This window comes from Fistularia commersonii, chromosome 2 (genome assembly GCF_037954325.1).
Source record: "Fistularia commersonii isolate RoL2024-O1a breed Wild chromosome 2, RoL_Fcom_v1.0, whole genome shotgun sequence".
Taxonomy (NCBI): Eukaryota; Metazoa; Chordata; class Actinopteri; order Syngnathiformes; family Fistulariidae; genus Fistularia; species Fistularia commersonii.
Genome location: NC_141285.1, coordinates 21,961,849 through 21,986,002, shown reverse-complemented (window position 1 = coordinate 21,986,002; position 24,154 = coordinate 21,961,849). Strand labels below are relative to the sequence as shown.

The 24,154-nt window shown below is 45.4% G+C and overlaps 1 protein-coding gene across 1 annotated transcript in view; it reads left to right on the top strand.

The window, feature by feature from the left end:
- srbd1 (S1 RNA binding domain 1) overlaps positions 1 to 20,485 on the top strand; it is a 50,412-nt gene extending 29,927 nt beyond the window's left edge. Inside the window, exons 16-20 of the mRNA XM_086172903.1 lie at positions 11,597 to 11,703; positions 12,890 to 13,057; positions 13,748 to 13,897; positions 18,185 to 18,369; positions 20,111 to 20,485. Of these exons, the coding sequence (XP_086029029.1) occupies positions 11,597 to 11,703; positions 12,890 to 13,057; positions 13,748 to 13,897; positions 18,185 to 18,369; positions 20,111 to 20,400 (900 nt within the window). The 3' untranslated portion in view covers positions 20,401 to 20,485. The remainder of the gene's footprint in view (positions 1 to 11,596; positions 11,704 to 12,889; positions 13,058 to 13,747; positions 13,898 to 18,184; positions 18,370 to 20,110) is intronic.
- Positions 20,486 to 24,154: the final 3,669 nt, after the last annotated feature.

The following is a 24,154-nucleotide window of genomic DNA, read 5'->3' as shown; positions in this document are numbered from 1 at the left end:
GAGAAAGTATGATGTGATATGTGTAGATGGTAAAGGGGAAAGAGAGGGGTTTTAGGATGAAGACAGCCGGATCAGTGTCACAGTGATGGGGTTTTCGGTGTTCTGACCTCTGCCTATTATGAGCTGAGAAATAAAACGGGTACTTTGTTCTGTTTTTGACAACATTTAATGTTAGAGACTTGTATACATATTCAATACATATTCAATTCTAATAAATATTAAGTGATGATGCTCTTTTTCTGGCAGTATTTAATATTTAAATAAATATTTCATTGTTAATTGTTAATCTCTGACAGTATTTAATAGGAAGATGACTATTAAATTGTCAATATTTGCCTTCTGATAATATTCAAATAAATATTTCCTTTTTAGTGTTCTCTTTCTGATGACATTTAGATAACTATTTCCCTGTAAACATTCTGTTTCTGATAGATCAAAATAAATATTCAACTGTAAACATTCTGTTACGTAATTATAATATATAATAATAATAATTATGGTAAATATTGAAATACAGGATTGTTAATATTTGATTTCGGGTCATATTTAACCCTAAAAAATAATTTACGACAATATGTACCAACATACATGAATGGGAATCTCACAGCCCACACATTGATTGATTGTCAAATAACCACCAAATATTACATTTCTTTCATTAAATCTAAAACTATAAAGAATCTAAATCATCACTCGTAAGTGCAGCTTTGTGACATCTTGATCTGTTGCTTCCTGATGTTTATAGTAATTATGACCTTAATGTGATCCAATAAATGTTACTCATCTTCACACATTCCAGCAGCTGTCATTTTCCCCGATTGTCTCGTCAAACCCGGGCCCGGAAAAAAGCTCTGCAATGTAAAATCATTTCACCGCCGCGTTTCGCTCTGGGCTCCGTCCTCATCAGCGTGACGGGTTGTCAAGCCGCCCTTGCTCTGCCACTGCAAACGCTGCGGCGGGAGGGAGTGGAAACAAGAGCGCGCCCGTGCAGGGTCTCACCGCCGCGCCACTCTGAAAACAAGACCCATCTCGCGCAGTGGCGGTGGTGTCAGGACCTGGGCCGTAGATCTGCGACTGCAGTTTTTCTTTTTGGGGAGAAATGCCGTTCCTTATCCTCCCCAAAAAGAAAAACTGCAGTCGCCTAAACCGGCGTGTTTAAAAAAATAAACCAGCAGCGCGTAAAGAAGTCGTCGCAGCGGACAACGGCTCTAAGAGCGCAGGGAGTTGGGAAGGAAGGGGTTAACAGAGGGCAGCCAAGCAAAGTACATCAATTTATATAACATGCTTTTTTTTTTTCCCTCTGCAGTAGCTCTTCTAAAATGATTCTCCAAACATGAACAAGACAAAATCAGCACAGCGATAATATGACAAGTTATCTGCAAACAATTTCCCTGAATTATAAGAGGACGAATCCTGCGTTTATATCTTAAAGTTCCCAGAATAAGTCCTGCATGGTTTTTGACCAGACGTGAGATTTATCTGTAGAAGTGAAATCTCATCCTCCCTCACTTTCCCCCCCCCCCCCCTTTTTTTTTTCTCGGACAGAAACATTTTATTACTCTTTTGGCTACGAAACGTAATATTAAAGTCTCTCTTAACATAAAAAAAAATTAAATCTCTTTTCCTCTCGTATTTTTAAAACACGAGGATGTCTCTCTGGTATCCTCCTTCCCACTTGATTGACGCTCGCCGGGTCGGGTTACCATGGTAATGAAGACTGACAGTGTAGTGGAGCTCTGTGGCGAGGAAGAGAAAAAGGGCTCTATTGAGATGTACGCGTGAACGTCGACCCGATAGCTTGTTTTTCCTGCACGTCGTGAAGACGATTATGACTGACACTTGTTTCAGTCGTCAACGATACGGAAACCCCCGGGCGTTGCGAAGCAAAGGAGTCAACAGTCAGTAATACGAGCGGATTAATGTCTTATTATTTGGAAATGATTTTGCATGTGAATTGTCATAGTTCTTTTTCATTTAACTTGAAAAAAAATATGAATCATGCATCCCCACGCCATTTCCTATTCACGCAGATGGTGACAAAACCAAAAGCAGAAAGAGAAGGACCGATTGGAACATTAGGGGTCGTTGGAAGTCGAGATTTCGGCGACGAGGAGGAGAAGGAGGTCGGATATTGTGAGAGCGCCTGTGCGCGCACCGATGTGCGGTTGTGCGTGTCAGGTCACGGGCCTGGTGTCTCTCATCACATCCTGACTCGGCTCTCAGGGGTGCCTGGGGTTCCGCGCCTCGCGCTCTCAGATCATGTGACTAGGTCAACAAATGATAATATAACCGGGTAAATAAACTCTGGGTGCTGACAGATATGAGGTGGGACATCACTTTGACCTGTGTGCGAGCACACGCTGTCCTCCTGATCACTTTTTACGTGTCACGGGGTTAAGTGTGTGTGTGTTCACTTTGTAGCCTTGTGTGTGAACGTTTCTGTGTAATATGCGGGTAAAGTGCATTCATAAATTTGCGTGTTTTTTTTTTTTTTTTTTTTTTTTTTCCTTCTGCAAATCCTCTTGTGTGATTCATGGCCTTCTGAGCTTTCTGAAAGATTATTGCCATTAAGTCCAGAAAGCACAAGGGCAGATGTAACTCTAGACAGCTGGCACAGCATGCTCTCTTTCCCCCCCGCTCTCCCTCCGCTGACCCAGTGAGTGACAGCTCTGAGAGAAAGGAGGAAATGAGCTGAGGGCTAAAAAAGTGAGGCCCATTAAAATCAGATTGGACATAACTATTGCTGTGGGAACAGTGTTTTCTCTGCAGCGCCACTGGCAGACAGGTTGTGCTGGATTCTCAGTTTGCCAGATACAAGTCTGTATGAATGGATAACCTATTTTATTAGCGGTTAGCTATCATGCAAGACATCTGAGAGGTCGCTGACCCTGTTTTAGGTTTCATATTATTTGTTTGAATTCAAAGGTCAGGACGCTTACATCGCCTCGTGGAGCCGTCGTCAAATCTTTGGGTTCGTCTCCATTGTGTTGAAGCGCCACATGCCCATTGTTTCAGAAGCTAAAGATAGAAGTATTTTTGTAAACGGCTGAGTGGGAGGAAAAAAAAAAGTACATCTAGACCACCTTCCAAAGGGGGTTAAAGGTCAGGAGAATGTGATTCTGTCATTGTTCATGAGCTCTGTTCGTCTGTACAGATGATTCCAGACATTGTCGTGATAAAGTATATGTGAGAAATGAGAATACGGTAGATTACACAATACAGCCCTCGAAGGGGAGCAGACACGTGAGAATATGAAAGTACTCGACCGAGTGTACATGTCACGGTGAAGGAGGGCTAATATTTTTCCCCCCTTCTAATTATTGTAGGCACTTGGTGGGTGTGGCCTCTGGATCGCTCCTCCATCTGTCAATCAGCTCCTTTAGTTGCTCTACACACACACTGCTGTGTAAGAAAACATCGCCTGCTAGCCGGATATTAAAGAAACTGTCACTCTTCTCTCATCTGTTCTCACCGCTCTCCTCTCCTTCCATCCATTCGGATGATTTTTGGCTCTCGTCTCCGGTTGTCAATCATTCCCCACTCCGCGCCCTTCTTTTCCGACACCGGTTACCATTTTGCCTGGAGTGATGGAATTCCTATTGTCCCTTTTACACACTAAGCATTTCCCCATACATTTTAACATTTAAGATCATGGGATGGAGCTTTAGAATCCGATGATGAGTTTAGGCCTCACTAGTTTGACTCAAGAATGGTCAGGACACGACTAGAGTTTTTCTACCGCCGCTGATATCCTCCTGCATGTCCTCACGTGATGAATTTTTCTCTCCATCTGTGTAAGCCCTGTCATTATGATGAGAACTGCTACGACATTCAGTCTGGTTGGTGAGGGAAAAGTAAAGTAGCGACTTGCTAATTTCCTCCTAGTCAGATGCTTATTTTAAGAATGGACTCACTTTCTATGCAAAGTATGACACGACCTTGACCAATAGTTTTAGGCAGAATTTGCGTCCATACACATAGAAATGCAAAGTCCCACTCTGAAGACCAAAGCACATGATCAGATTTGTGTTTAAAGCTGAATTGAATGTGAAACAAAGAAAAACAGAAGTGAATGGTCTGATACTAGAGTGTCTCTGACGTTCTCATTTGAAATATGACTCCGGCTTTTTCACGCTCCTTAGACCAGCAGAAGTCAAATTTTGGACCCGGTCTTGTATTTCTGCCGACAAGTCAGTGAGATCTATGAAAAAAAATCAGAGGAGAGTCAGCACATGAATACATCCAGGTTATGGCTTTGTGTGTGTGTGTGTGTGTGTGTGTGTATACACACACGTCAACATGCCATTGCTATAACTTGAGTGGTCATTCCCTGGGGGGAGACAGGAGCCAACAGGGAGGAACTGAAAGGTCTGACGGTGACTGATGATTCCCACCTCAGTGTTTGGAGGCGTGGGAAAAAAAAGAGCGGGTTCTCAAAGGTTCTGATCAGCTTTTCAAACCCTTCAAACTTTTCCCTGCGTCCACTCCTAATTATTTCCCTCGAGTTGGTCCGAGCACATTGGTCCCATTTGTTTGCGCGCCAGCTGAAGTTGTGGGATGAGTCAACTACGCGTCTTCGCTCGTATAATGGACTCGGGGAGGCTCATGCCAATTCTCCACTTATTCAACAGTTTATAAACGATTCAGCGGCTGTTGTCATGTCAGGCTGCACAGAAGTGCAGAGTTTACAGTAAATGAGGATGTTTGTGTTCCACGGTGGAACCTTCACTTTCATAGGTATCTCCAAATACTAATGTTGGAGCAGGCCTTATATGAAAATAATTCAAATTAGGGCTTGAGGGGAACCATCTGAAATCTACATAGAGTTTGAAATGAGCGTCCACAGTAACTTAAACGAGAAGGAGTTCATAAATGTAGTAAATGTCTTTCTGGATGTCTTACAGTATTTAAAAAGAAAGAAATATTTATGTCAGAAATCCTGCTCAAGTCAGTATGTCATCCATAATTCATTCCACAACTGAACCTTTCCTCCTCGTTTTTTTAACAGGTTCAGGTTTGCATTCCCTCGGGTAACATGTATGTGTCTGTACACGTGTGTGTGTGTGTGCGCGTGTGCGTGTGTGCACACGCATGCAGGAAATTGAGCAATAGCCATTAGGCATCCCTGAAAGGTGTTGCAAAAGCGTGAACCCATCTCCTCGCTGTCATATCACTTATAGCTCCAGATTTATGACTGGAATTAACCAGTTAACTTTTCCTACAACAGATACACACACACACTCACACACACACACACACACACACACACACACACACACACACAATCAAAGGACTTTGACACCAAGCCTACATACCGAAAGTAGAGTAAAATGTGTTGTTAGTCATTTCTCACAGTCATCTAGAAGGTGTCTGTTAAAAGAGAATTTGACCTTTAGATAACCTCTGACACCTTGTTACACCGGCTACTGATGATCTGGGAGTTTCGAATGAAAAGTGACAGGTTTCACATTGTTGTCTCACACACACACACACACACACACACACACACACACTTTTGGTCAGGGTTTAGTGTGAATATTATTCTGTATTTAAAAAATCTGAGATTCCAAACACAATAACTGTGTGGTATTTCAGAGGACAGAGGCATCCTTGGGTTTTTGTTCTCAGTTTAGTTGCTCCATCTACAGCCGGGACACCGGAGCTGCATTCCAAGAGTGGAAGGGGTTTTTGTGATCACTGACACGGCGCCTGCCTGACACTGGAGCTGGGAATCCAAGAGAAACAAATTAAAAAAAGAACACCCCAGCAAGTATTATTTCTAATCAGGTATATTTAAATAAGTATATCATTGACATGCTGTTGTATTCCCTTTGTCCTAACAGTTGCACCGGACATGAATTGTAGAAATACGGCCGCATGCCACGTCTAAATTCAGTCGCATATCATGATGCACATAAACCCAGCAAAATATTAACAGTAATTTATGGTTAAATAGTTCACTGCGTGCATCTCATGCAGTCATCTGTGGATGTCACGACATATGGACTTAAGTGAAAAGTGTGTAATTCAGAATCGTTACATTGACACTGTACACTACCTTTCAGTTAATATCAGATTCAGATTCTGGGTGCCTGCGGGGAGGAAGCTCCAGCTTCCACCGCAAGGTCAAAAAGCATCCAGCAGGTTAACTGGAGAATAAACTGTCTGTGTTTATATACATTTGACCCTGCAAGCAACTGGTGCCCAGGCCAGGATACAACCTGATATTAGAAAATCATTAATTTAAAAAAATATAAAAAAGGGGGGGCAATTTGTTCATCTGTAATATTCACTAGTACCATGTCTAATACTGCAATTTTTCACCTGAAAATCAGCGTTCTGTGTGTAAACTGCAAAGCATGAACAAGAGTTTCCAATGTCCCGGTCGGAATATGAGGGGCCCGTTCTATTGTATTCAAGCCGCTAAGTACAGAAAGCATGTTAGCATTCCATCATTTACAGCCCCCGGGCTCTTAGTGCATGTAGCCATTCTGGCTCCAGCAGGGCACCAGTTGCCAAACTAATCTTTCATGCATGGTGTTTTAGTCCTGTCAGCCTGACGACCTCTACCATCATTGTCAGTCAACACTTCCAATCCTCACAGTTGCTTTGCTTTTTGGATTTTTGGCTCTCTGTATTTTCAGATTGTGGCTTGACATTTTATATATACAGTATATATATATATATATATATATATATATATATATATATATATAAAAAGACACACACACACTTAAATATCAACTTACAGGGAAAAACCTCTGTTAGTGTATCTACTGCAGAAAAAAAATACATTAATACTTTTCAGTTTCTCCATCAGATATCTCATGCCGACTCTCGTCGAGGTGCCCTGCGTTCCTCTCCTGCGCAGCGTTTTCTCACTTTCCCCGATGGCTTTTGATTGACATGTGGTAACTCAGCCGTGTTTAAGTGCTCGGGGTGCAGACAGAAGCACTGTTCTTGCATATTGGTTGGCTGACTCGAGCTGGTTGACGGCCAATCCAAACACGGCCTTCACACTTAGGGATCATGCCCATTGGCTCTGGGTGATCTTGAGGTTTGGGCGCTGGGACCAAAGAACAAGGAAATAGAGTTGTTTTTGAAACGGGCGGTTGCCTATCTATGGGTACACAGCGTTTGTGTTTGCATTTAGGGTAGCGTTCAGGGCTGGATGTTGTGTATTGAGGAGAGGTGATAAAATAAATGGTCTTGTCTTTTTCAGTGTGAGATGTGTATCAGGTGATATGCCAGGACGCTGATAGAATTCTTCCAAGTAATGTACTTCAGGAAAGGGATCTATTATGTATTAATTCAGTAAAGTTTTGTATTTTGAAAGCAATAAATAAGCTTAGATTCCGAAAGACATCACAACTTATGTTGCGGTTGTTCACCTGACAGCATGGGAATCCTTACTGAATCTGTGTATTTACACGACTTGTTTTGGTTTGTGCTGTGACCTGTGTCCCTGTTTTGGCAGAATTATTCACAAGATATTAGACTTGATATATTTGCCTCGTGTGAAGTTGTAAAATTGTCTTCCAGACGTAATCATCATTTATCTTTCACGTATAGTGAAAACAAAAGACACCCATATTTGAAATTTTGGAATTTTTGTTTGGTCGCTTCTTGTCTCCGGTCATCCGAAGTTGTGAATAATTCTAGAAAAATCTGTCTTCTTGTCGGCCTGAGCTCTGACAGAAGCGTTTTCCATAGTCCAACCCTCAGCAATACATAGTGGCACCCGTTTTTTTGTGATGAATTATATGATTATATTCCCTTTGTTTCCCCTCCAAAATCAGTACTTTTCTGTGGCTTTTAATTTAGCAAAGTTTCCAATCCGCCTTGTTGTTGTTTTCACAGTTGCACGCTGTTTTAAAGCTCTCCTCGACTGCACTGCACTCAGTCTGCCAGCACCTTTTTTGTTGTTGTCATTGTTATTTTTGCATTCTCACTGTAACGGAAAAGCTCTAGAGTGGAAGTGAGCCCGAAGCGCCGTCTCCCGGGCGGGGAAACCCTCAGCAGCCCAAGTTCATTTTAGTGCGATACTGGGATTAATATTTGAGCGTGAACGTCTTAAAATAAGCCAGATGCGAATAAGTCAAGAGCGGGCTGTCCCAACAATGTGATTATGATGTAAACACAGGAGCCGACATTTGCAATATCAAGGCGTTTCACTTTTTAGACGTTACCCAGCGCGCCGGGATCAGATGGTGTTGGTTTACGTTGGGGGTTTGTCTGGTTTCACTTACATCTGTCTGCTCTTTTCAGCGAAGCTCTGAAAACAAAAAACAAAACAAAACGTTGCACGCCAAAATAGCAACAGCACAATAGTTTATAGGAAAAGCTAAAGCAGAGAAGATGTGAAACCTTCGGGGTTTCATAATTTTGCTCCGTAGATGTCCGAGTTCTCTAATCGTGCACATTCTGCGGCGCGAAATCTGCACTTCTAGCCAGTCTAAGGTTTCAACAAGTATGTGAGAACACATTCATTGAAATTTTACTGCAGGTTAAACCTCTCGCCGCCTCAGACACCTCCACCTTTCTCGTGTGAAAACCTTCTTCCCCCCGGTGTGACATTACAGGTGATTTCCTCTCTCTTCCCTCCGACCGTCTCGGTGTCTCCCCCTCCTTGTGTTTCAGCTCTCTGGGAAATCATAAATCATTCAGCTCCCCCGTGCCTATGGGAGCTTCTTATTGTTCTGAGAGTTATTTTTACTATTGTCGAAACGCCCCGAGCTGCATTCCCTCTCAAGATTCAGAGATGGTGCTCAATTCTGAGTTAGTGCTTTTTTTTTTTTTTTCCGTTTTTATTATTACATGTTGCCGGTGTCAGATTCCAGTGTGAACCGGTCATGGTCCTGAACTGACCCAGGGGCATAAGAGAACAATAACACAACGTCATCCGCACGAGACGCCACCGCAGCCGCTCGGTAAACTCGTTTTTAAGGCTCCCGACGTCTCACTGACACGGCGGCGGCATTCTTTTGTCGCCCCGCGCCTTTGCCGCTGCTTTCAAACCGAGTCAGATAGAGCCGGCGCGCCTCAATAGAGCCGTCACCCCAAAATTATATCTGCTGACGAGGTTTGCAGCTGTCTCCAATATTCACCCGGTGACCAAAGAGCTCCATAAAGGCCCCGGCCAGTGTGGCTCGGTGAGAAGTGTTGATCTACTGCGTCGTAAAAGTAGCAGGGACTCGGATTTGACTGCTCAGACTGAGGTCACATGACACAGAGATCTGACATAATCTGGATACGGCAGGGAAAAACATCTGGGGCCGCTGCCTCTCCTTCCTCATGAGTAAAACAGCACACATAATTCAAAATAGTGCTCTGTTTTACTGAAAACGTTCAAATCTTTGGAGGCACCGCTGCCGTTCCATGCCAGCGGTGAGAGCTTCGAGAAAGTTCCCAGTTGATCCCGGCCTTTTTGTGTCTGCTCGTTCTCCCCGTGTCTGCGCGGGCTTCCTCACGGTTCTTTTCTCCCGCAGTCCAGGAAAATACAGGCGGTTCACTGGAGACATTGAATTGTCCAGACATGTGAAAGAGAGGGTGAATATAATATAAATCTATATGATGTGTGAATGATAGTGAGTGGTTGTATGTCAATGTGATGTCTGAATGAGCATATAACCTGTAAATGAGAGTGTGAATGGGTCTCAGCATGGCGTGTGAAGGAAATGGTGAATGGCTGCACATCTATATAATGTCTGAATGAAAGAATGATTGGCTATATGTATATATTACATGCAAATGAAGGAGGGGATGCTTGTATGTCCATATGATGTGTGAATGGTTGTATTTCTCTATATAATGCATGAATGAGAGGGTGAATGGTTGTATGTCTATTCCATGGCCTGCAGTCGATCCATGATGTATCTCTGCCTCTCGCCGAATGAAAACTCTGACTCCAGGATGTATTGTATAAAGAAAGAACGACTGATAATTGGAGGACGAAACAAATTTGCATCAATTTAATGATCATAAATTAAGCGGCGTTGGTTGCAATTCAAAATGCTGAACAGTAACACTTAGAAAGTGACCAGCTGACAGATGAGAGGTCATACATCATTCAGCAAATACTCAATTTTATTCTGTTTTGCGATAAAAGTAAAAGTTGTTCAATGCTCTTCCATTATTCTCCTTACGTTGCCTTTTGGCACGCAGACGCCCGGCATAGCGGCCTAATATATTTCAAGCAGCACCTCCGGTGAACCAGAGAAACCGAAAAGAGCGCCACAAAGCGGATAAAGCCTCATCAGGCAGGACGTCAACTTCTGAATGCCAAGTATTGCGGCGCTTCTATGCGTGCACGGTAAAGCCATGCGTCCACACGCTGACCTGTGGATCACACTGTGAGCTCCTTGCCGACACAAAAGCCGCACCCAGCACATCTGAGATGAAATGGACCGTGCAGTTAACACTCCAAAACGCAAGGGATGACAATTAGCGCATGGATCATTTATGTGAAAAAGGGGCTCTCAACCCCGGCAAAATCCCACAACTGGCTATTTCCGTCGACACGAGGCGAGGAGTTGGAATCGCAAATCGTGGAGCGACACGGCGGAACGTCTCCCCCTCGGCCACCCTGCCCTCTGCTGTCCCTCCGATGACACCGGGAGGTGTTTGCTAGCCAGCCGTGTTGTTATCTGTTTACAAGCCAGAGTTTGTATAGAGATTGATCATGTTACAGCGCGACTCATGCTAGTACCGGCCACGATTACACGCACGCACACACACAGTCCTACAGTAGTCGAGTGGTGTGTCAGCTAATCCTCCAGCAGTTGCTGAGGTATCAGTGTCCAGCTAAACTCCCCACATTCTGGCTCCGGCCCCTGATGACCGGCTTAACTCGATAGAATTTCTCATCTTATCTCTGCTCTTTAACCGTATTGTGCGCCGCTGGCGGCGTTCTGTTATCGTTCAGATTAGATCAAACGTTTTTTTTTTTTAAAACATTTTCGGTTCTTCTCCCGTTACGCGGTCGGCTGCCTCTGCTCCTTATTCGGGCATATTCGCGTATTTTTTGGAAGATTTAACTGTTGATAAGCAGCTTGAGGAGTTCATCGGGAGGATCTTTATCGGTGGCGAACCACACGTACGAGTCGTGCTGTCAGAGAGACAGTGATGAGCCAAATAAATCATTCACTCTGTTTCTTCTTCTCCCCATCCATCAATCATTTGTCTTCCTCTCTCTCTTTCTCCTTTCAAAATCCTTCCTTTTTTTTTTCTACGCTGCCGATTAATCAAATCTCCCCTTTTAACTATTCTAAAATGACATTTTGATAACCACGGGGAAAAAGTGCCTACGCAGTACCACAGAGTTGTTCATCGAGGAAAGAAGGGATTTTATAGCCGGGAAAAGAAAAACATCTGGATCGTCCTTTAGCATTACATGATTATATGAAGTGAATTGGATTATTTTTCTGTTAATTTAACTGCTTAGCCTTGTTTGGTTTTGTGTTAAGGCTGTCAAAAATTTTATGCCTGGTTGGAACCGTCTTAAAGTATTTTTGTGTGTGTGTGTGTGTGTGTGTGTGTGTGTGTGTGTGTGTGTGTGTGTGTGTGTGTGTGTGTGTGTGTGTGTGTGTGATTCTAGCATGACGTGTCAGCGAGCGCCCTGAAGACAGCACTGGACAGCGTGGTTCAGGAGTGTGTGAGCTTTGTCGGCGTGGACATCAACATCTGCTCTGAGATTCTGATGAGGTAGACATGGTTCTTCCTCTACACACACAAAACTCAGGTATATATACACACACACAGTGCACACACGCAAACAGACCTGTCAGCTCTCTGCTGACATGAATGCTCCTCACCGTGGCCTTATTTCTAAGACCACTAGGAATCACTGGAGATCCCCACGAGTTCGCCAGTGAGACTGTCTTACATGTGGGCGGGTAAAATATACAAATCTGGAAAAATATATTCAATCTATAATTTAAGATAATATGAAGACACACACGTCCCTTCTGGCAACATTCATAATTTTTTTTATTCTATAAGCTTAGGTGTTGAAAAGCTATGGAGCAAAAGAATGGCATTTTGGTTTGAGACCCATTGAAGGATACAATCAGACAACCGATGAAGTCAAAAATCCTGTTTCCTTTGAAATCCATCAATCTTACGTTTTCCACAGAAAGAGGGTTATGTGAGGGTTTTAATAAGATCTCCCTCTGTGCTCTGATATTTTTTAAATAAAGCCTCTCAGTGGAAAATGTTGAAAAAGACCGGCAGGTCAAGCTTAGACGTATTCACACACACACACACACACACACACACACAAAATGAACATGCCCTTGGGCGCATATACATTGCGACAAATATCTCCGTTAAGGATATTGTGCACACAAATATATCCACGATGACACGCACAGTCAGTGCACAAGTCGCACATTGGATACCCGCGCGTTTGCAGTCAACGCAGGCTTTATAAAATGAGCTGGCACCGGCCGCAGGGCAGGCATCAGGTCATCTGTTTGCTTGTCTGCTCTCCAAGTGAGCTTTTCTCTGTCCCTGCCAGCAGTCATGGTACACAAACACACACACACATACGTGCGCACAGACGTGTTGATGGCTGAGGTATTATGCAGGGTGTTGACATAGCAGTGTGTTTAAGAGTCGGTGAGTCACCGTTGACATTAATAGAGGACTGAATGGCCTCCCCAGCTCGCCTGGACAGAACCGGACATTTCCGCAAAATATTGGCTGATTTGAACATTTCTGTGATACCTGCAATGTCACATTCAAAAGCACTTACTTCAGCCGTGGCCTTTTTTTTTTTTTTTTTTCCCCCCAACACGGTGGCGATGACCGTCATCATCCGCAACCCCCTCGCCGCACCGCCATTTAGTAATTCAAGAAATTAAACCCTTTTTTTGTCGTCATCTCCCAGGCACATCGCTGGGCTGAACGTCGCCAGGGCGCGGAGCATTGCGGAGTGGAGGGAGCAGAAAGGGCCTTTCATCAACCGGGAGCAACTGAAACTGGTCAAAGGCATGGGGCCCAAGACGTACCAGCAGTGCGCCGGCTTCATCAGGATCAACCCGCAGACCCTACAAAGGTGCACATTATTACCAAAATGCACTTGAACACGGATACGTGCAGGGCTTCAGCCCAAAAACAGCCTCCTGGCACAGGGGCTCAGCTAGATACCAGGGGGTGAAATTTGATCTGCAAAGTCAATTTTGAGTGACACGTGTACGTGTTTAAGGGTCATCAGACACCAAAACACGGCGCAGATGTTGCTTTACGAGGTTGGATGGTTTTCACGGTGTCATCTGTTTTGTCTCTCCGTCGCCTCTTTCATTCGGCGGAACGAGATCAGCCGTCGCAACACCGAGCTGAGTCGGATTCATCTGGTTTGCTTAAAGACCCTTAGCTGTTTTTGCGAGTCGCAACTGCCCGCATAAAAAAAAAAAAAAAAATGGAAAGACTTATTTTGGGAGTGAGTGAGTGGTGGGTCTTATGTTTCTTTAAATTTAGCCGAAGAGATTTGGTTTCAAACGGTGCTGTTTTCAGAATTATCGTATGTGAATTGTCCTATGAGGGGAAAAAAAACATTCGCTTCCCTGCGACACGTGGGCAGATTTTTGTGGAGCAATAAATCCATGCTAATAAACAGATTTGTGTACATGGCTGAGTAAATACAGGTAAGTCAGGAAAATATATGTGCTGCTGACCGGCCTCTTGAAAGCCAAACTGTGTTTTGATATAAAAGACTTTCCTAACCCGGCGGTTTCTCCGCAAACAGCGCCAAAACCACACCTCATCCTGCACCGGCCGTGTCGGAGAAACCAGCAGCAAAGAAGTGCAAAGGAAAGAGCCGTGTCAACATTCCGTCCTCCTTTAACCCCCTGGACCAGACCTGCATACACCCCGAGTCCTACCATGTGGCAGAGAGGTAAGCGTACACAAACGCACGTATTCACACGCGCACACTTGGACGGCGGCCTATCCCACTGGCCAAAACATGTTTGGGCTAAGATGGAGTTGATTTTGAGCAGCGTCTCATATGGGGCTGGTTATAACAGGGGGAGAGGACTGTGATTTGATTTAAGAAGACATAGGATACAACAGAGGAGGTGCTGGCTTTGCACTTGTGTGAAGCTGTGTGGGTGTTTGTCCTTGTGTGAGAAATGATTGTTAGCAAAGCCGATGCTGATATCAAAAGCACATTGAGCCTCTGCCTAGGACTTGCGTGTCTTGTCGTGTGTGTGTGTGTGTGTGTGTGTGTGTGTGTGTGTGTGTGTGTGTGTGTGTGTGTGTGTGTGTGTGTGTGTGTGTGTGTGTGTGTGTGTGTGTGTGCGCGTGCGCGTGAGTGAGCCAGACACACACATAGACATGCAGGAAGAGGGGAGGGCCCACTCTCATACAGCTGCAGTCACTCAACTGTGTTTAGTCTACATATGTTCTGATACTAGTGGTTCTAAGCAGCACTCCCATCTCATTGATGCATCGAATGGCCACAAAGTGTGTGTGTGTGTATATATGTCCGTGTCTGTGTGTGAGAGCGAATGTGTCGACCCACACATTTGGGGAGAAGGAAAAAAAAAACAAAACACACGTCTGGGTTAACTCTTCGTCAAGGGGCTAATTATTCATCCCGAAAGGTGCAGGTGGCACCTCCATATCTTCAGTGATATTAAGGTGCAAAACAAAATCTTTGTCCGCTGCATGATATAACTGAGGAGAACAGGGGGAATAAAGGGAGGATGATGGAGGAATGCCTTTAATGTGTGTGTGTGTGTGTGTGTGTGTGTGTGTGTGTGTGTGTGTGTCATTATGGCGTATAAGGAATATCATGTTCATCACATTAGAGAAACTGGATCCCCCATTATTGCTCGCAGCCCACACATCACCCCCTTTTTTGTAACCATATACAAAACACACACAGGCACGAACACACAGCCACAGACGCAATTTGTCCACTTCAGAAGTCGCCAGATTTGTTTGGCGAGAAGGAAATGTATGTAACAAGAAGCAATATTAATGCTTGCTTACTAATGTTTTCCATCAAAATATCAAATGAGGCCCTCCCAGTTGGATCCTTTCCACGGGCGGTATCGCCTTTCCCCCTCAGTGCGAGGCGGATTTCTTTCACTCATCTTTCTTTGATATGCAACAACACACAGACACACACACAGAGCAGCGGCACGCCTACAATACGAAGACACACCGCCGGGAAAATGAGATGAGGGCGGGGGGGAACACACACACGCATAAATGCCGACAATGGCAGGTGCTTTGCGGAGATTACAAAGACTTAATTCTGCGCACACTCTGAGACTCATCGATAGAAGGGGTGATCCTTAATTTGATTTGTAAACCGATAATCTTAGCCCACTCAGACGGGCGCATTCACGAGCGAAGGCTGGGAGGCGAGTGGAGATCCACTCAGGGGGGGTCAAGTTTGCGTCCTCAGAACTTTCTTTATTTTAGGATAAGCCTCTTAAGACTTTTTTTTTTTTTTCAAGGAAAAATAAACAGAACAAATAAGACTTTGGACCCCAAAAAAGCCGTGTTAATGAAAAACACGAATAAATGAAATGCTAGCTTTTATATGATGTTGTTTCGGCACCCCTGCACATTTTCAGCCGCTCTGTCACTGGGCTTATTGGTCCGTTTATTTATCTCCTGCACATCCCGCGGAGGATGCCGAGCTCGCGCCCGGCTCTCGTACATCTGTTTTCTCTCTGCGATCTTCGGGGATTATTCCTTCTGCCGCTATCCAATGGTAAAAATATATCCAGATTGCATTGTGCATTTTGTATAAATAATGGTCAAAGGTAAATTCAGAAGGGTGATGGGGGGGTGGTACAACCCAAGGATATTTTTCACATTTCTTGAACAAAAATGAGAAAAGCAGGGACGGGATGCTGCGTTTCTCATCAACCACCAGCAAGACAAGACACAAGAGCTGTTTCTATCTTCTTGCCCTTTTGTGATCCATCGTGTACGTGTGACAGAAAGTAAAACCTCGACGTACGGTTTAATTCGTTCCGTCAATGAGCTCAATTTCCCCATTAGATTGAATTGAAATGCAATTAATATGTTCCAGCTCCACCATTTTTGTGTTTTCGAATTAGAAAAATGTTCTATAACGATAATAAATACTGTGTAAAAATAAGAAGAAGAAGAAAAGAAAAATAAAGTGGTTTTATAAAGTGTATTTATCTCAAACATCAGAGAAGTGAAGCCATTCCTCTTTCTGAAAACCATCAAAACAGCCCCCGACCGGCTTTGAGCGACTCTTCTGATGCCGTGTCCGTCGACGTTCCCGCCATCCGCTGCACCGAATCCCCGTAAATGTAGACGATGTCACCGTGTCCCTCCAACAAGAACTTTGCCATGTCTTCACTGACGAGTCCACAACACGGACACCAGCGGAAGACTGCTTTTAAATGCTATTTCACGGACAGCGGTGTCAAACGCTCATCCCAACTCAGATCTGAGCTCGTATCACAAAGCAAAAAATCCACTGAGCCACGGCCCGGATCTTGGAAAACTTCGTAAGTTGATGCACTTGTAAGTCAGGCAAGCAACCATTTGTTCTCGCGTCATATGGAGACATTAGACCATTCACACATTCACACGTCCGGACAATGTGGGGTCTCCTGAATGTTTTTGGACGGCGAGAGGAAACCGGAGAACGCGGAGAAAACCTACGCAGATTCGGGAATTGAAACAAGGGCCTTCTTGCTGTGAGGCGGAAGCTCCAACCGCCGGGCCACCCTGCTGTCATAATTTGATTTTATTTATGGAAAAAGAGGCTTTGCGAACTTGTCGAAACATCTCCGAGGGATTTTTAATAAAAGTTAATACATTTAATTTTGGGGGACCAGATACCTTGATACTGTTAAGAAGATATTTAGAGATATTAAGAGACAAATGTTTAGGAAGTTCAAAAAAAAAAAAAAAAAGAAGAAATCCCAATCCAAACCCCTGCTTCCTTGCCATGAAGTCACTGTGGACGGCAGGCTTCTGCACCCACAGCTGTCTCACACATAGTTTGTACACAAGCCGTGTCCCGTTACATCCGCACTGTCCCTGCTACTGCCAAATGGGCATTTCTGCGCAACATTTAGTATGAATCAGCTTTGTGTGTGTCTATATGCTCGTGTATGTGTGTGCGTTTCCACCTGTTCAGTCCATCACAGTGGGGGTTGGGAAGGGGGGACAGCTGCGGAGTCTGTTTGGCGTCAGGCTGCCACTGAGCGACATCCATCACAGACACTACCCAGCTGGTCCATGCAGAACACACACACACACACACACACACACACACACACACACACACACACACACACATGCTTGTAGGCGAACCCCACCAGCTGTGGAAAAGGTCCTACTGTAAATAATATATACAGTGTGTGTGTGCATGTTACGACGGACCCAGACACGCACATTTTTCCGCGCTTGTTTTTTTCCAATTTGCCACCCCGGCTCCCATGCCAGCCCATTTCAGTCCGCCTAATTAGTTTGGATCTCCCTCCCAGGGTCAGATTTTTAAATGGTGCAAGCTGACTGAGTGTCTGGACATTTTGACGTTGGGCATCCAAGCAGAAAGAAAAGAGTGACGGAAGGAGATTTTCTTTTTTTTTTTTTTTTTTTTTTTTCCACTCCAGCCTTAGCAAAAGTGGAGGCGGTTTTCATGAGACAAGGTGTCAGAGCGTTTACGGCCCACTGTGGATTTACCTGATTTACAAGTGAGCGCGCGTGTTTGTGCACAAGAGTGTGTTGTTTTTTCTTTTTTTCCTGGACAAAAAGCCCCTCCTCGGCAGCTCGTGGCCTTTTTGTGTGTGTGTGTGTGTGTGTGTGTGTGTGTGTAATTACTCGCACCCCTCGCCAGCTCGCACGATCTCTCTTTCCTGCGTTTCTCGTCGTTTGCCGTCTCTGTTTTTTATTTCCCCATCATCTTCCAGTCAGTAATCATTTCTTCTCCCTCCTTCCCTTTTCTCTTCATCCGCAGAGGGCTGGGGCGCATGTGTCGCAGCCCGGCTGGCAGCGCCCACTATCATCCCCCATTCATCCATTCATGAACACTTTCTAGTCACTGTAAAACACGTGTGTGTGTGTGTGTGTGTAAACAGCACACTTCATCGCTCAGGATCAATTTAGTCTCGTGTCTTTCTGCAGAAATATTTGCTTTATACATTACGGGCTTTTTGCCTGGTTTTCTCTTGTCTAGATTCCTGTCCCTCATCGGCGGCAGGGCGGACCAGATCGGAAGTGCCCCCCTGCAAGAGCGCGTGAGGGGCAAAGTCAGCGGCTGCGACATGGAGCAGTTGGCCCGGACGGTGGACACCACGCCGGGGACCCTCAAAATCATCGTGGACGGCCTCACGCAGCCCCCCGGCTTCGACATACGAGAAAGTAAGTCACGTGGGAGTCTGGATGTGAGCGGAATGGCGAGAATTATGGGAAAACATTACGGCACTGGATATAAAATTAACCCTCAAAAGAAAATCAGGATAATATCCCAATGTTTGTTTTTTTTCAATTGTACAAGTTTCAGCCAAGACACATATTATACACATATTTTGGTGAACAGGTGAACTCACAAAACCAATCCAAATACATCTTCATTAGCCATTAATCCTTTGTTTAATATAATTTAGTATAATATGGTATAAATATACACTTCTCAGTACTTTGAATCACACAAGACCCCGCTTGTCTAAGGCCAAGGAGTTGCTCTGACCTCTCAAAGTATCAATGTTCCACTCATAGTATTCCTTCAAGGTCCCCTCTGACTGATAGATGGTCAACTGTCCATCCAGGCCTCTGACTGGTTTTCTAGTCACAATACACACACACACACACACACACACACACACACATACACACGCACACACCGACTTTTTCTTGGGCCTTTATTATATTAAAGCATGTCTTGGCAGTGTAAGTTGACGGGCTCTGACAGTGCTGTGGCTCCCCCCCAATATTCCAACAACACCAGCAGTATGTTTCTGACCGGGGTGTGATGGGTCTAGCAGACCGTATTATTGGACAGAACATCTTCCAGACACACACACACACACACACACAAAAAGATGTCTGTTTTTCTCGTACTCTTTGTGTTTTTGCACAAAAAAAACAAAGCGTACCCTTTGAAGTCTCAACCTTTATGAAACGGCAGGCCCGCAGGCCCACTTCTTTCACCTCCATGCCGTTTGACTGTTAGCCCACCCTATCCAACCGTTTGGCCCATTGTGCATCACTGTGGCAACACAATCGAAACAATCTTTTTTTTTCTTTTTAATCATTTGTGATTACTGGCATCCGAGTGATCACAATAAGATTTAGACGTTTGATCTGATCCAGCCAGCAATACGGCTATATTTACCATGTGTTTATTTTTATTCTCTGCTGGATTGATTTATTTAATATCCAGTAACAAGGTCTTTGACAAACGTCAATTCCTGAAATCCCACAAAACGTGGATGAGCGCTTATTTTAGAGTTTGATTTAGAAAACAAAGGCAGTTCAGTGTAAAAGTCAGATTACCGGTCTCGCCTTTTCATTCAGGTCTGTTTAGGAAAGGGGGGGGGGGGGGTAAGTATGAATCCCAAGTGAAGGCTGGCGAACTCCTCGAAATTAAGGAATGCAGCTTCAAGGTTCATTTCTCACATTGGCCATCTTTGGTTGCAGCACACTTCACTTGGCCCTCCGCCGCCGCTCAGCTGAGTAAACAGATGGGCCGAGGCTACCGCATAAAATCAGTGCTGCGGGGAGGATAATTGGACCGGACTATTTCCTGCGGCGCTGGCCTTCCTTGTTTGTGTTAATGCTACAGAAAGGGAAAAAGATATCTCATGAACAAGCCTAATGGAAACAAGGGCGGAACCGAGCGCTGAGAAATGTGGAAGTATGCGGAGACGAGAGTTGAGTTACCACGTGAAATCGAATATGTTTGTCATCCCTGCCCCGCCCCCGTGACTGTCCCGCACCCCCCTTTTTCCTGACCGTCCTCCCAAACAATGGCGCCGCAACCTGTTGTTGATTTTGTCACAGATATCTCTCACTCTCTTTCTCTCTCTCCCTCCCTCTCTCACTTTTATCAGGTCACGCTCATCGGTCTTTGTAATAATTTCTCTCTCTTTGGCATCCTCAGATTTTGGACAGGCAGACTTTAAGCAGGGCATTGTCTCCATGAGCGACCTGCAGGTGGGCGCGGTGCTGACCGGTCGCGTGGACAACACGGCTCTGTTCGGGGCCTTCGTAGACATCGGGGTCGGACGCGCCGGCCTCATCCACAAGAGCAAAATCACTCCCGACAAGCTGCCGGCCAGCCAGCGCCGCCGCAGCCTGGCGCTCGGCCCCGGGGAGCGGGTGGAGGTCCGGGTCCTGAGCGTGGAGCCCGAGCGGGGACGGATTAATCTGGACCTGATCAGAGTCCTGTGATGCTCTGGACTGACTCGCATCATTAATGTTCCTTAATTCATTTGTTGGGGAGGCTCAGCGCTCCAATAAAAGAATGAATCCAAAAGGTGCTCTTTGTTTGCATCAACAGCCGCGCGCTAATCCCCACAGTCTTCTGTGTAGAGCAGAGCGGTCGACTCTCCTCCCGGTCCAGCTCAGGGGAGGGCGGGCGGAGGACACACCTGAACCTCCAGAAGAGGACAAATCTCCACCACAAAGCTCCAACTACCGAGTCACGGCGCTGAGGCGAGGTGCGACCACGATTCACCTCGAACAAGGTCAGCGGTAACAACGACAACACATCGGCCTCTATTTTAGAAACACTGTTCCTTTGTTCCCACAAACGGAAACACCAGTGACATGCTTCTACGATACTTTTAAAATGATATTTTTACAATAACAGTAAGATTTACTCTGCGACACAGTGGTGTTTTCTGACAGGGGTGAAGGGGGGAGTGTGGGGGGAAATGGTGGAGCGGCACGATCCTGAGAGAGAGAGGGGGGTTGCGGCGATAGCGCGGAGGATGTGCAGAGTGATGGAAAGAAGACACCCGTAAAAGAATATGTTTTTCTTTCAAACAACAGGAAAGTATGAGAAGGAGAAAAAAAAAAAGAAAGACTGAATGAATGGGAGGAGGGTGCAGCAGCAGCAGCAGCAGCAGCAGGAGGAGGAGGAGGAGGAGGAGGAGGAGGGAGTGCATCTATCTTCCAGACTGCACTGAAGCCTGAAGGCTTTTTAGGCATGGTCCCAGACACAATTATCCCAGGACACACAAACACACGCTAATCAGCTGCTTCAAAATTAATCCCAGACTCCCCGTTCACATTATCTAATTTGTTTGTTTTTATGAAAGGGGAATAAATATATATATATTTAAAACAAAAACAAAAAGATAGATAAAATTTGGTTCCACGAATGCCTGGGGTCCCCCCTCGCTAAACTTTATCCTGGATGCAGAATACCTAATCACCGCTCGGGCCGCACGGAGGGGGTGGAATACATTCGAGACGCAAACACAAAGAGATGTTCGATCAACATTAATCAGACGTGGCACTTTGCTGGGAGATGAGGGGGGGAAGACGGCACACATGCAGATTACTTTCGCGTACATTCCGCTGTCGTTTTCCTCTTTTTTTTTTTTTTTTTTTTTTAAGGGGAACAATGTTTCCCAATCAAGACGCCTCGTTTTACGTGACGATAAGTGGCTCTGTCGTCTTGTTGTATCTTCTTTGTTTTGATCTCGGCCCTTGTTTTTAATGTTCCTCTCTCAGGGGAACCACATGCGCCCTTCCAATTGGACACAGCTTCCCCCCTCAGCATCAGTCCCGCTTCCCCTGCCTTTGATTTCCCCTTCCCCGTCCCGGACGTGAGCGCGCAGACGGGGCAGGCAATTCCGGCGGGCCGGCCGTCGCCGCCGCACAGAGTTTTTGTCAACCGCCGAGCGCAGACCAGCCGGCGGGGGAGCGTTTTTCCGCCGCGGCACTGCTGGGGAGAGCTCAGGTGCGCCTTGAGGTCCAGGTGCAACATGAAGACAAATGGAGAACTAGCACGCTATTCAGTAAATGTAACACTTTCCCATCTGAAGCCAATCAGTTAGCTTGAAGAAAACTTATTTGCTCCTTTAGCGCAGTCTTTCAAGAGCTCGCTAGTTGCTTGGAGGATGTTTGCCCCTCCGATCAAACACCCTGGTGGGTGTTTGCGTGTACCCCAACACTCGATGTCAAGTTTACTATGACTCTTGTCTTCTCTTTGTCTTTCTATTTTGCTTGGTTAGCCCTTCTGCCTCACAGCAACACAGTCCCTGCTTGGATTTTTGTGTGGTGTCTCCGTGTTCTCATGTCTGCGTGGGTTCCTCAGGGTTCTTCATTGGAGGGTCATTGGAGAACCTGAATTGTCCAGACATATGAATGGTTGTATGTCTCTATAGGATATGTGAATATCTGTAACAGAAGCCTTAAAGAATATCAGACCTGCTGGTTTTGCCAAGCGTTCCTCCCAGTTTGGCGCACGAGCACAGGTAAGGTCTGCAAAGTTTCATCCACACTGGTTGTATTTGTATGTAGTTTGAATACTTTTACTTTGCTTTCCTGTAAAAATCTGATGTATTTCTCCCATATCTCAAGCACTTCATCGGGAATCCTTATTATGGAAAAGTCATCACATAGTTATGGTTGGACCGTACTCTTTAGTGTGTGTGTGTGTGTGTGTGTGTGTGTGTGTGTGTGTGTCTGTCACAAATGCATTTCTGCAGTATAGTGACGATCAAAATCCAGACTTAGCTGGAACCGGGGCCGGGTGGCGATGAGCTAACGACCAGTTCACATTTATGGGAAAACAAAACAAACACAAGCAGAGGTCCCACTCGGACCTATAAAACAGGAACCAAAATGCAACATATCCGTCTGTTATTTGAGGCACACACACAAATCGTTTGTAAAGCCACAAAATAGCCCGTGTTTTCTAATGAGAGACAAATAAAATCCTGATGAACGGAGGGGAGGGAAAAAGGGCAGGAGCTGTGAAAGAGAGGGAGACGGATGAATGGACGTAGGAGAGAGAGATGGATGGAACGAGGCAGGAAATGAAAGGCTTTCTCCAGTTTCACTCCCTGTGACCTCATCAGTGTGATCATGGGTTTTATGAGCTTTCCCTCTCGACGCCCACACACCACCTTACACGTGCCAGGACACACACACACACACACACACACACACACACACACACACACACACACTTAAGGACATGCGTTTCATTCACGCAAACACACAAAACCCATGTTTGTCCGCCTGCTGCTTTTCTCACACGCTCTCCGTCCGCCCCTCACATATTTCATCTAACAGCGATTCATCCAACGACCGTTACACACACACACACACACTCACGTCTCTTACAGATTATGTCAGGCGTTTCAGGGGGGCAATTGCGAAGCACCGCTTAACAAGACTGAGTCTTATATATATAAGCGATGTCGGTGAAGTTTATTGAGGCCTTTACATGTCCCCGCAGCCTGGCGGACGCCGGGTCGACAACGCGGCTATTCCGCGTCAGACCTCGCAAACAGCTCATAAAGATAAATACCACGAGTTTGACCGGCGGTGAAATAGGTCTCTGTATGGCTTCCTTCTCTTTTCCTCCCCTTCGGTATCCCGTTGCTCGGGGATGATAGGCCCTTCTCGTCAACGTGAAAAGGCGTGTCCTCGTCCACAGCGCCCTCCTGCCATGTTTCTCCCGTTTTTGTTTTTTTTTTTTGTTTCCAAACCGCCGTCCAAACCGTCACGTAGCCGCTTGGATTTGGTCGTGTCAACATGCCAGCTGGAAAAGGGGAAGGTTGAAAGAGGCGGGCGAGCGGCCGCTGACGTTAGCAGAGGGTTTAGCGTCGGGGAGAGTTGAAGGAATAACTAATTGCTCGGCGAGGGGAAAATGGAAGGGCCGTTAGTTTTCTCTGCGTCAAAGTGGAACGGGGACAGGTTATAACTTTAAAACCTCCTGAATCCCAGGCCAGAAACCGGGTCAAACCACAACCTTTTTTTAATGCATCAGCAGGGCGCCCACAGGAAATCAAACAACAGGATAATGTACCATCGAAAGGTACGCGAATAATTTATTGTTAGTGCACTTAATCTGACGGCTGCACCCGTTTAACCGAATAATAGTATCAGGTGCTGAGGCGGAACTTCTTAGGAACTTAACCAACAGCAAAACCGAACTATGGTTCAAACACATGTCAATCTGGCA